Source organism: Solenopsis invicta, chromosome 5, assembly GCF_016802725.1.
Source record: "Solenopsis invicta isolate M01_SB chromosome 5, UNIL_Sinv_3.0, whole genome shotgun sequence".
Lineage (NCBI taxonomy): Eukaryota > Metazoa > Arthropoda > Insecta > Hymenoptera > Formicidae > Solenopsis > Solenopsis invicta.
In genome coordinates this window covers 8,448,921-8,463,574 of record NC_052668.1, presented here as the reverse complement: position 1 = coordinate 8,463,574, position 14,654 = coordinate 8,448,921, and the positions used below count along the sequence as shown (strand labels likewise).

Below are 14,654 nucleotides of genomic sequence, written 5' to 3'. Positions count from 1 at the left end.
CTACATAAAAAATATTACTCGGTTTAAGATTTTGCTATGACTGCTGTTGACCTTCTCTTGTTCTTAATTGTTATATACAACACTATCTTATTCTTATTATTGTTTTACAATTTAGTATTGTTCATAAATTTGATTGGTTACAAAGAACGTAAATGGATAAATATACTAATGTACTTTTATTCAAGAAATTTTTTAAATTGTGGTTATAACTTTTTCTTTCTCTTTCTTATTTATTTAAAGAAATTTTAACAGATAACTTAATTTTATTCTTTTAATTTTTTTCATAAAGATTAAGAAAAGTGTGGCTCATTTGTTATCAGTTCTCATTTTTTATCTTTGATTTTTAATCTTGCGAGTCTTTAACCGTTTAAAGAAGTTTTAAATAAATAATTTATTATATTCTGTATGCCTCTCTTAATACAAATAAACTTGTCACCAGTCGACAATGTACCAACAAACATGCACGCAGATAAAATTACACAAATAGTAAATATCGCAAGAAACTCACATGGTATTGGCTTGAAAAGGATTGCACAAGCCATGATGATAGCTGTAAGTATGGCCAAGCTTCTCAATGTTCCTTCCAAACCAAAACGCCGTAGCAAGAGTTCCATTATAGACGGCAAAAGTGTTGTAAATATTGAACTTCCGGCCGTGACGATGCCGTTTACCAGACCTAGATATTTCTTGAAATAGTGGCCCAATATTGCCAGGCTCGGAGTATAAGCAAGACTCGCACCAAGCCCATACATAACGCTGTACGTTAGAAAGAGTAGTTCCACCTAGTAGACATACGCAGAATAACGAATTTGAATGACAAACCCATACAACACAGAAATATAGCAAAAAAAGTTTTATTACAACATTGCAACGTTGCAAAAACGATACGAAAAGTTGCTACAATGTTTCTACAACATTGTGAAAATTCTTAAATGTCCGCTTTTAAAAATATATTGCAATATAATATTGCAACAATATTATAATATACAATATGTATCTATATATACTCCAGTAAATACAAATTGTATGTAACTGTTATATAACACTCGTTATATAATAATTACATAAAACTTGTTGAATAGGAAATTATAACTAACATTTATATTACATTTCTGGCGTAAATGAAAGCGTTTACAAAGCGTTTCTTTGGGGTTTACATGAGCGTTTCGTAAGGGTTTGTTAAGATTTTAGAAACGGTCAATAAAGAGTTTGTAGAACGGAAATTGCAACGTTAAATGTTTGAAAGGCGCTTGTGTAAAGAGTTTGTAAGAGTTTGTAGAGCGTTTATACGGCCCCACTAAACATAAAACGTATAAGGGATGTTACATTTCGGCAATAATACTGCAAATTTGAAACGTTACATAAAAATGTTTATGAAATATTTCCTCAACGTTTAAAAATAACGTTTTAATTGTAACATTCACACGTTGTTCCAGAAATATTACATTTTAGCCGTTATTTCGATAATTTGGGATGTTAGAAAAGAAATGTATAGCAACATCCAACAAATGTTTCATTTGGGATGCTTAAGTTGTAACGCTGAGAGATATTACAGCAATGTAACAATAATGACGTTCATAAAACATGTATTGTAAAACATTCCATAAACGTTTTATTTAAAATATTTTATTTGTAATGTTTAAAGACATTATAGCAATGTCACATTTGCGACATTCATAAAACATATGTTTTAAGACATTCCATAAATGTTTTATTTGGGATGTTTGCTTCTCTGCGTTTGCTTTTCTTATCGCGTTAATTTTGCAAGACTATAATATTCCGAATTTTGCAAATACTTAAATACTGGTAATAAGCGCGTATCGGTTCAATAACTCATTCAGATTCACGGTTTGTGACGATATATGCGCATTTTTTCTGCTTTCATTTGTCTATTTGCGACGATCCATGTCTGATGTACGCTTTATACGCCTCCATCAGTTCTTGATCGTTCTTGATCGCGCAAAATTCTGTGTTTATGGGTACTTATTAGGTTTTATTGGAGTTCTTTTATAATGGAAGCAATGAATACAGTTGGTGACGTTCGAGATTCGTGCCACATAAGTATATACGATATATATGTATTAATTATTTTACTAACATAAGATAACTTTGCAATTAAAATCTACAGCTGTGTTCCAAATTTACTGCCAGCGCTGAAAATTTACAGTTTACATTACGTGCACTATTGTTTTTCAGTAATAACAGTCAATTTTTTAAAACACAGCTCACATATTAATCACGAAATGTCATAATTTAACCTCGAAAACCACGTACGTGTTGCGTCTTGTGTAAATAATTGTTATTTTTGTCGAAGTGTGGTAAAGAAATTGTTAGTGTTTTCGCGTAGTCAAATCAGTGTTTTTTTATCAAGTCAATATATTATATAGCAATATTGACATCAAATTAAAACAATAATGGCTAAAATAAAAAAGTGTTTTGTTACAAAACGCCATATGAAACAAATAATAAAAAAAGAATTAATACACATCTTGCAAATGAATCGACAATTAATACAGACAAATAATTTGCCTAATAGCATACAAACAATTATTAATACAAATGATGTAGATACTGCAAATACAGACAATGAGAAACAAGAACAATTTAAAAATCATGATGTGATTCCTGAAATAATTCCTGAAGAAATTGAGATTGAACCATTGAAATATATCGATATAATTAAGGAAATTAACTGCTCAGATAATTCTTTATCATTTGAAGGTCCTATTGTAAACCATTTTATAGTTAACGCTGTAAAACAATGGTTTTTAAAATATAGAAATTTGCTTGTTAGTCAATCTGCCATGAATGAATTGTTACGTATTCTACGAGTGATATTTCCACAATTTCCAAAAGATTCGCGATCTTTTTTACAAACACCAAATTCATGTCCATATGAACTTAAAAGTGTTTCTCCAGGTTTCTATTGTCACATTGGTATAGAGAATGGACTACGTACGATAATCAATAAGAGTTCCAGTATGCAAAAATATTTGAGCCAAAATGTAGAAATAGTATTACCTCTTATTATAAACATTGATGGTTTACCGATATCGAAATCTTTAAAAAGTCAACTCTGGTCAATTCTTATCTCTATAAATCTAGATAGAGTTGATAAAAATATAAAAAAACCTTTTATTGCTGGAATACACCACGGACACACAAAACTAACCCATGTAGATCAATTTTTAAGTGATTTTATAACAGAGTTCAAACATTTAGAACAAAATGGTTTTAATGTAAATAAAAAAAATTATAAAAGTAAAGGTTGATAAACTTCTTTGTGATGCTCCTCCAAAGTTTATGTATTAAAGGTCATAGGCTATAGTGCCTGCACAAAATGCATACAAGAAGGGACTTATATTAATGGAAGAGTGGCTTTTTTGCAAACAAATGCACAATTGCGAACTGATTTCAGTATTAAGAATAAATTAGATGAATATTTTCATAAGGGTACAAATCCTTTCGAAAAGTTGAATATTGATTTCGTATCTCAAGTTCCTCTCGATGGCATGCATCTTGTATTTCTAGGCGTAGTTAAAAGATTAATTATATATTGTGGATGAGAGGAAAAAAAAATCATCGTTTACCTGAAATTGATAAAAATGATATTAATAATCAATTATTGTTTATGAAAAACTACATGCCGAAAGATTTTGTACGCTTGCCAAGAAGTTTAGAGTTGAATACTATAAAGCCACTGAATTAAGACAGTTTTTATTATACAGTGGACCAGTTGTTTTAAAAAAGATTACAAGCAATAATATATACACACATTTCATGACCTTATCCTGCGCTATTCGGATTTTATGCAGTCCTGCATTATACAAAATTTATATTAATTACGCATTGAAACTGCTTGAATACTTTGTTCAAAAATTTGCAATACTTTATGGAAAAGAATATATTTCTCATAACATTCATGGCCTAATACATTTGCCCACAGATTGCTTGCAACATGGTCCACTTGACACTTTTAGTTGCTTTAAATATGAGAATTATTTATTTGAAATCCAAGAAAACAATTCAAGCTTCTAGAAATCCTTTACAACAAATTTGTAATAGGTTAAAAGAACAAGAATATGTGCAAAGTAATGATAATGATAAAATGTATCCAATTTTACATCACCTATGTACTAATCAAGGAGATTTAATATTCTACAAATCCGTCACCATTGAAAAGTTTGAACTAAGCACAAATGATAAAGATAGTTGCGTTATGTTAGAAGACAATAGTGCTGTATCGAAAATATTTATAAAGAAATCAGAACTTCAAAAATCTTTCTAACGGGAAGAAAGTTCATTGAATCAAAACCATTCTTCAATTCACCTTGTTCCTCAGAATTATTTAATATTCAGCAAGCACAACATTTATCACATGATTTGTGTACAGTTAATATTCACGACATTAAAGAGAAATGTGTGAAATTTCCTTACAATGATGGTTTTATCATTATGCCATTGATTCATATGCAAGAATGATATAAAATATCATAATGTAATTGTAAATAATAATTTAGGTATTTTTTCGTTAATACAAGTATATCATATTATAACATTATAGTAATATTTTTATTAAAAATTAAATCGTTTATATGTTTTGCAGATCTGGTCAATAATTGAATTTATCGATACAGATAACGATTCAAATGCTGTAGAAGTTGTACCAATCTCATGGCTGATATTTACAAGTGGTAAAACAATGTGCAAATGGCCAGAAAAAAATGCTAGGAAATATACATACGAGAAGAACCCCCAAAAGACAATTGGCAAAAATACACAGTACAACTAATATTGCAAAGTGGTAAGTATTGTCATAAATGTTAATAATATAATAAGAAAATAACATCTTAGGTAAATACGTTTTAAATGAGAATGACTTTCGTATTTAATATATCAAATCATTACTTCCCATTATTTATGACTATGGCTACGGAAAAGACATACAAACTATCTAAAATACAAATGTTTCTATAGAAAACTAAAATAAAAAAGAATAAATAAAATAAAATAATAAAATAATTTGTAATTACAGATTCATACAAAGAAGCTGTACATGTTGTACAAAAAAAAAACTCGAACCGATACATCAGAATCGCAACCATCTTCGCAATTAGGCCGAGAGAAAAGGAAAAAAAAAAAAAAATCCCACCCAGTTACAGTAAATAATTTAGATGATAACGATTCAGATTCGCGAATGAAACCATCTCCGTCAATAATGATCACTGATGTTATAGATTTGCCTTTAGAAACTATGCAGCCGTTAAATGGTATGATAATAAATGAATATAATTTTTATAAATCTTTAACCTCATTTTTTTACTTACAAATAAAGTAATGTTTTAGTAATGTAATTTTTTATACATTTAGATTTAATTAGTGATGAAAACCAACATTTGGACAAAGATTTCGAAAATATGGCTAAAACAGCAATAAATGTGGGTCAAAACAAACCGGATAGTGCCTCGGAAGAGCATATAATTATTGAAGGTATGATTTACTAATCCTTGGTACAATTAAATCACTAAACAATATAAGTCGATTTTAAGTAATCTCACTTAATAGTGTCTTAAAAAGAATAATAAAATTTTATTTATTATATAGATCCGAAAGCTATTGATCCAATAAATAATATAATGGCAACCAATGTTATTTTTGAAGATTTGCCATCTAGTAATCATTCATATTTATTGTTCTTTCGTTTATAGTAACATATAATTTGTAAATTTATATATCAGATAGTCAGAATATTGTATCAATCCTGCAAAATACGATTGTGATTAAACAATTATTGCAACAACAGAACCAATTTTTAGCGCAATTAAACAATACAAATAATCCAGTTCCATTGCTCTCAACATCTGGTTGTATTTAATTTATTATACCTAAAAAACCATTTAAGAAATTTCAAAAATTACTCGATTATGACATGACATTAAAGAATAATGAGGAAAGACAAAAACAAATGGTAAAAATAATCTACGTTTTTTATTTCTTGCTTTTTGAATACCTGCGATATAAAATTCGTAAGGTTTGAACTGATAAAATAATGTAAATGGATAGAAAAAAAAGCTTTCAAAAGCAATTTTATTACTCAAACTGGATTGAACTAAGACTATTTTATAACATTTATTAATTTCATTATACTATGTATAATGAATATGCCAATGCTACTAAAATATATACATTACAAAAATATATTGGATATGTGTGTATATATATATATATATATATACATATATATACCCTATGATCAGAAAGTACCGGGAATTTTTAAATAAAACAAAATAGAGTTAAATTTCAGGCAAATTTATTTTATCTCCTTCAAAATATGATCCATCTGAAGCAACACACATGTGCCAACGCTTGACCCAGTCCTCCATGCATCCCTGGTAGGCCGACGAAGGAATGGCCTTTAGTTCCCTCGTCGCATTCTCTTTGATCTCCTCGATCGACTGAAATCTCTTTCCACGAAGTGGCAACTTCAACTTGGGGAACAAAAAAAAGTCGCACGGGGCCATATCAGGTGAATACGGTGCTTGCTTGATGGTATTTACTTGATGTTTGGTCAAATAATTCAGTACAATTCGGGCTCGGTGCGATGGTGCGTTATCATCATGCAAAATCCAAGAATCCATACCCAAAACATCAACCACAATATGCTGTGCCGTTCCATATGCAATGCCAAGTTCACTAGACATCTCTCTTAAGCTGGTATGACGATTTTCAAGCACCATTTCTTTCACTTTCTTCACGTTTTCATCGGTGTTCGACGTCGATGGACGTCCGGAACGAGGGAAATCTTCCACCACTGTACGACCACTTTTAAAGTCTTTATACCACTCGTATGCTCTTGTTTTTGATAGAGCAGATTCGCAAAATGCTTTTTGCAACATTTTCAGTGCATCGGCACACGAAATTTCGTTCGCAACACAAAATTTCAAACAAACTCTTTGTTCAACAAAATTATTCATGGTAAAATGCGGCAAAATGAAAAAAGTTGACTGATGTAAACAAACGCCAGGCAGACACTAATGATCGGATGGCACTAAAACCTGACAGATGTGCGTCTTAAGGTCGTACCAACATAAGAAAAAAAAATAAACCGGTTCCCGCATGCGCGGTACTTTTAAATAAAAAATTCCCGGTACTTTCTGATCATAGGGTATATATATATATATATATGTGTATGTATGTATGTGTATATATATATATATATATATATATATATATAGATCTTTTTCTTTCTAACTAACTTTAATTGAAATTAAAATACTAAAATAGACATTGAATTGGATACTCAATTTTTTATCAAGGAGGGCCCGAACAATTGTATATTTACCTGTATCTATATTTTTCTTCGTAGGAAACATTTTTCTATTTATTAGGAGGCACTACTCCCCAAGACCAAATAAAATCTGGATTACATAAAATATTTACTAATAAATTGGGTACAAAATGTTCTTAGATGGGTCGCAAAGGCAACAAAGAAATAAAAACATTAATAATCATGGACATTTTAAAACGTAAATAGAAATTTAAAAATAGACCAGCTTAATTATAGCACCGGTATTAGATATTAGTTTTTTCTTATTTGTAAGATCGACTAGAAAACACTTTCCATTTTTAACTGAAAAACAATTTCAGGACTATATGTCAGTTTGGTTAAGGCATTCAAAAACTCGCTACGACAGAGAACTAGTAATTAATTTTTATGTTTTATTTGTGTTTTATTGTTTTTGATGTAACAAAAATTTTTTTTAACATTTTTATTATTTTGTAGGCAAAGCAGCAACAACGGCAATAAGACTTGTTTATGAACCTCTTCGTCAAGCTAGCAGAACCAAATAAGCAAAATCAAACGGGACCTATTGAAAGATTTAGTGCTTATTTAGTGCTAATTTGTGCCGCAAGAAACAATTTTGTACCTCGTGCCGTTTACGAGAAACTCGTGGCGCTGCTAACTTAACATCAAGCTAGCAGGACCATAAGAAAAAAAAATTAAAAAATAAAAATAAAAACAGGTATAATTAGGGCTGATTTTGTGCTAATTTGTGCTACAAAAAGTAATATTGTATTATTTGTTATTAAAAAAATTTATTAGTTATAAAAAATTTATTATTACATATAAGAAACCATTTTTATATACAATTATTATCGACTTTGTAGTAACTTGTCTAATATAAAATAAATTAATAATTTAAATAAATTACTAATAATTTAAATATTTTACACATAAACTATGAAATATCAACAGGAAGCTAATTTTATTTAATTTTAATTAATTAAGGAGAAGGCTAATTTACTACTACAATGGACCCATACTGAAAAAGATAAATAGAATTGTCATATAGAAATAAAATAGCAAAATTTGTTAATTTATACTTAATAGTAACGTTGAGGATGATATTAATACCATATAACTAATTTTTAATGAAACAACGCATTGTGCTTCAAGGCTCTTTATTCGATCATGAAAGAATTTGTTACTCGCATGAATATGGTATTAATATCATCCTCAGACATCGTACCATCGAAATATAACAAAATCCGATTTTTGTTGCTAATCGTAAATTGCTGGAAATAATTTGTTTATTCGGGGAATGCGCGACGTCTATTAAGCTGACACACCCACTTTAACACAATTCAATAAAACTTACATAGAAATTTAGTGCTCTTTTGTTGCTCAATTCTAAATTTTGACCTCTATGAAGCTAGCAAAACCAAATCGGCAGAATCAAATAAAACTTAGTGGAATATTTAGTACTCATTTTATACTAATTTGTACCATAAAAAATAATTTTGTACCCCATGCCGTTTCGAAGAAACTCGTGGACCTGGTAGGTTCATATGAAGCCAGCAGGACCAAAAAAAAAATTTTTTTAAATAAAAATAAAGTAGATATAATTAGTACTGATTTTGTACTAATTTGTACCACTCCAAATAAATTAATAATATAAGTTTAATTAATATAATCAGCTTCAAAACAATTTATACCTTTATATTCTAGACCAGCTCCAAGAATAAAGTACTTTTTTCCCTCAGAATCAAACGACACTACTTTTACTCGATGCTTGATAATTTTTACTACCAAAATGTGCAATTTAAGAATTTGTACCCTTTCCATTTTTCTCAAAAACATCCCTGAATCTTGATGACCTCCAGAGTAAAGTACTCTTTTCCCTTAGCAGAATCGAACGACACTATTTTTAATCGATGCTTGATAATTTGTACTACCAAAATGTGCAATTTAAGAATTTGTACCCTTTCCATTTTTCTCAAAACCACCCCTGAATCTTAATGACCTCTAGAGTAAAGTACTCTTTTCCCTTAGCAGAATCCAACGACACTATTTTTAATCGATGTTTGATAATTTGTGCTACCAAAATGTGCAATTTAGGAATTTGTACTCTTGCTATTTTTCTCAAAATTACCCTTAAGACTTGATGATATCAAGAGTAAAGTACTCTTTTCTATTAGCAGAATCAAACGACACTATTTTTTCTCGATGCTTGATAATTTGTACTACCAAAATGTGCAATTTAAGAATTTGTACCCCTGCCTGCCATTTTCTCAAAACTACCCCAAACTCTTGAGAACCTCAAAAATAAATATATAGTTTATACCATTAAAGATAATTTTGTACTCTGTGCCATTGGAAAAAATAGTACCGAAAGAGAAAGAGAGCTTTCTGGTAAGAGAAAAGCAAAATAAAACGAAAAAAAGATTTGAAAATGGAAGAGTTGAATTAACGATAAACATAATTTCGAATTTCGTGCGAAAGAAAGAGAAAAAAAGAAAATATGGCATTACAAAACTTAGCATTGCACTAGCATGATCGTATATAAAAAAGAGATTAGCTAAAAAAAATTTCTTATTATGCCAATAAAATAATTACAACATTAAGAGCGTTCAATAATTCTAAAATATTATAATTAAATCAAAAAATTCTGTTTTAATTTTCCGTGATGTTCAATAAAAATCTGTTTATTATATATATCTTTCATAAAATCTGTTTATTATATATATATATATATATATATATATAAAATAAACAGATTGTGTGTGTGTGTGTGTGTGTGTGTGTGTGTGTGTGTGTGTGTGTGTACGTGTGTGCGTGTGTACATATATATGTATATCTACATATACACACACACACGCACACGCACACACACAAAATAAAAAACTAAATTGCCATTCTTTAATCTACAAGTTACGCAGGAGGAAAGGGAAAAATATAGCGCTGCTAATTTAGTATTATGCTTAGATATCAACTCAAACCAGATTGGAAAAAAATACACGAATATTGAACGAATTTGTACATTACAAAAAAATTATATTTAATACTTGATACATAAAATAATAAAATAAAATAATGGTTACATAAAATTTTGGAATAAAATATTTGATACATAAAATAACAAAATAAAATAACATAATGACTACTCTTGTTCATTAACTTCTTTGGTATAAATTAATAAGAGTACTTTACTCTAGAGGTCATCAAGATTCAGGGGTGGTTTTGATAAAAATGGAAAGGGTACAAATTCTTAAATTGCACATTTTGGTAGCACAAATTATCAAGCATCGATTAAAAATAGTGTCGTTCGATTCTGCTAAGAAAAAAGAGTACTTTACTCTAGAGGTCATCAAGATTCAGGGGTGGTTATGAGAAAAATGGCAAGGGTACAAATTCTTAAATTGCACATTTTGGTAGTATAAATTATTACTCATCGAATAAAAGTAGTGTCGTTCGATTCTGCTGAGGGAAAAGAGTACTTTATTCTTGGAGCTGGTCTAGAATATAGAGGTAGAAATTGTTTTGAAGCTGATTATATTAATTAATCTTATATTATCAATTTATTTGGAGTGGTACAAATTAGTACAAAATCAGTACTAATTATATCTACTTTATTTTTATATTTTTAAATTTTTTTTTTGGTCCTGCTGGCTTCATATGAACCTACCAGGTCCACGAGTTTCTTCGAAACGGCATGGGGTACAAAATTATTTTTTATGGTACAAATTAGTACAAAATGAGTACTAAATATTCCACTAAGTTTTATTTGATTCTGCCGATTTGGTTTTGCTAGCTTCATAGAGGTCAAAAACCTCAAAATTTGGAATTGAGCAACAAAAGAGCACTAAATTTCTATGTAAGTTTTATTGAATTATGTTAAAGTGGCTGTGTCAGCTTAATAGAGTCGCGCATTCCCCGAATAAACAAATTATTTTCAGCAATTTACGATTAGCAACAAAATCGGATTTTGTTATATTTCGATGGTACGATGTATGAGGATGATATTAATACCATATTCATGCGAGTAACAAATTCTTTCATGATCGAATAAAGAGCCTTGAAGCACAATGCGTTGTTTCATTAAAAATTAGTTATATGGTATTAATATCATCCTCAACGTTACTATTAAGTATAAATTAACAAATTTTGCTATTTCATTTCTATATGACAATTCTATTTATCTTTTTCAGTATGGGTCCATTGTAGTAGTAAATTAGCCTTCTCCTTAATTAATTAAAATTAAATAAAATTAGCTTCCTGTTGATATTTCATAGTTTATGTGTAAAATATTTAAATTATTAGTAATTTATTTAAATTATTAATTTATTTTATATTAGACAAGTTACTACAAAGTCAATAATAATTGTATATAAGAATGGTTTCTTATATGTAATAATAATTTTTTTATAACTATTAAATTTTTTTAATAACAAATAATACAATATTACTTTTTGTAGCACAAATTAGCACAAAATCAGCCCTAATTATACCTGTTTTTATTTTTACTTTTTAATTTTTTTTTCTTATGGTCCTGCTAGCTTGATGTTAAGTTAGCAGCGCCATGAGTTTTTTTTTAAACGGCACGAGATACAAAGTTGCTTCTTGCAGCACAAATTAGCACAAAATCAGCCCTAATTATATGTATTCTTTTATTTTTTTATTTTTTTTCTAGTGGTCCTGCTAGCTTGTTATAAAGTTAGCAATGCCACGAGTTTCTCGTAAACGGCACGAGGTACAAAATTGTTTCTTGCGGCACAAATTAGCATTAAATAAGCACTAAATCTTTCAATAGGTCCCGTTTGATTTTGCTCATTTGGTCCTGCTAACTTGACAGAGGTCGTGCCAAACGCAAGAAGCACTTGCACTTACATTAGGAGTGACTCAACCAGCAATTTCACATCGCTTAAAATCATTGGGAATGATTCAAAAACAAGGAAACTGATTTCCATATGAACTGAAGCAGAAAAACGTTGAACGCCGATTTTTCACATGTGAAATGCTGCTTGACAGGCATAAACAAAAGGGTTTTTTGCATCGTACAATTACTGGTGATGAAAAATGGATCCACTACGATAACCCAAAGAAGAAGGAATCATGGGGACCACCTGGCCATGCTTCAACATCGACAGCCAAGCCAAACATTCATGGAAAAAAGCTCATGTTGTGTATTTGGTGGGATCAGCTTGGTGTCGTGTATTATGAGTTGCTCAAACCGAATTAAACCATTACTGGGGCTCTCTGCCGAACACAATTGATGAGATTGAGCCGAGTACTCAAGGAAAAACGTGCCCACTACTACTCCAGACACGACAAAGTTATTCTTCTGCATGATAATGCTCGTCCACATGTTGCGGCGCCGGTCAAAACCTACTTGGAAACACTCAATTGGGAAGTTTTACCCCACCCGCCGTATTCACCAGACATTGCTCCTTCTGATTACTACCTGTTTCGATCGATGGCGCATGGCCTGTCTGAGCAACACTTCACATCATATGAAGATACAAAAAATTGGGTCGATTTGTGGATAGCTTCAAAAGATGAAGCATTCTTCCGACGCGGTATCCGTATGCTACCAGAAAGATGGGAAAAAGTAGTGGTTAGCGATGGACAATACTTCGAATAAAACATTAGGTACCGTTCTTTCACAATAAATGCCCAATTTTTGATAAAAAATGGCGGAAACTTATTTATACTCCTAATACAAACATTAGCAGATGCATTGATTTCAATGAGATACTCATTTGAAAGTAACAAAGTTAAGGAACTCAACGTCCACATTTTTGAAACTTTATTATGGCGATCTAGAAGCAAGTTGCAAAATGGTTACTGAAAAGGTCCTGATGAGTCATATGAAGGCAGTCCAGTCAGTAAATGTGTCTGTATTTAAAGTAAATATTTTTCTATTATCTATTACAATAATGAATTCACTAAACTAAAATATCTGTGACTTTATTTGGAGCTAGTAAATTTGTTCACTTGTGAAAGTGAACAGGGTTATTACATTTTGACGAATAAAATCGCAGATATCTGCAGTGAATTTCCTCAGTAGGAATTTTAATAAGTGGTACGTGAGAAATAATGTTTAAAATAACTTTTTTGATATTAAAATGTATATATTGTCCTGGTTTTAAAGTTTTATATCAACAGGAATATGAGGTGTGTGAATATGGGTTTTGCAACTTTGTGGTACATTTGATAAACATTCATGCGTTCTTAAAACTTTAAGTATTTTATCATTCTGTTTAAGAGAATTATTATTAGTAGCAAAACATAGCACAATTTTTTCTTAAATATTTCTCTCTCATAATGATCATGTACATTCGATTAATTATTATCATAGTTATAACTATTTTGATCTATAGGGTGATTCAGAATAACCCGTTGTCTTTTAAGGGACGTATTCCTGATCGAATTCTAAAACGATTTTTCCTTTGCCAAAAATTTGTCAGACGCTTAGATTTTAAAATATCAGCTGATTAAGTTAGCGTATCAAGGATCGAATACAGGTGGTACGCAGGGGCGGCGCACTCACCGTTACGTGCGGGTGTGTCGTGAGGTGCCTGCTACGCTCAGCTGATACAACACACAAGTATTTCTCCCTTCTCTCTCTCTCTCTCTCACCCCTCTTTCTCTTTCTTTCTCTCTCTCTCTCTCTGTCACATCACAATGCTAGCTTTAACTTACAAATGTAATTAATTTTCATCTTAATTTTAATGATTTTAATAAGAGAAGTGCCAGGAAATTCTTTGTACAGTCGAAGAATCGAACAAAGAATCGCACGAAATCTACAAAAGTATTTACATCTCGAGTTTTTAGAAACAGTACTACTTTTTTTGTTACAGAGAGAGAGAGAGGGGGGGGGAGAGGGAGAGAGTTAATGCGCGCGCGCACGTGCTTGCATAAACAAGTTTGGACATGCATTTACTTACGTATTATTCTGTACAGCGATCAATTAGTTGTCTCCACGATGAGACAAACCAAAGTTTCATTGATCCTCTCGTAAATTATCACTTTAATATCATAATACACAATTCATTCACTTGATCGATAAAACTTGAGTAACTTTAATTAACGATCACTTCGAGTAACGATCACTGTAAATAATTATTAGTCATTCGGCGTACGAAAATATGTAGCTCGATAAAACTCGTGTTTACGCGCAACGAACAGACAACACGTGTTTACTCGACAACAGGAAAGAGCCGACTGATTTTATGGGTTACGTTATGATCAAATATGAATGCGTGATTGGTCGAACAGAAGTTAGAACGCGGCAATTTAAAAGTAAAGTAGTGATTAATATTGTTTTCAATAATAAAATCTATTAAAAAATGTTTTTCTATTTATTTTATTA

At 30.5% G+C, this 14,654-nt stretch overlaps 1 protein-coding gene and 1 long non-coding RNA gene across 10 annotated transcripts in view; one reads left to right on the top strand and one right to left on the bottom strand.

Moving 5' to 3' along the window:
* LOC105198947 (monocarboxylate transporter 10) overlaps positions 1-14,654 on the bottom strand; it is a 429,682-nt gene that overhangs the window by 183,183 nt on the left and 231,845 nt on the right. For all 9 annotated transcript variants that reach the window (XM_039449911.1, XM_039449913.1, XM_039449916.1 and 6 more), the window contains one exon: positions 509-782. In XM_039449911.1, coding sequence (XP_039305845.1) covers positions 509-782 — 274 coding nt within the window. The remainder of the gene's footprint in view (positions 1-508; positions 783-14,654) is intronic.
* Positions 4,636-5,162, top strand: LOC120357923. The gene is made up of 2 exons (XR_005574925.1): positions 4,636-4,804; positions 5,036-5,162. It is a non-coding gene; the product is annotated as an uncharacterized LOC120357923 (long non-coding RNA).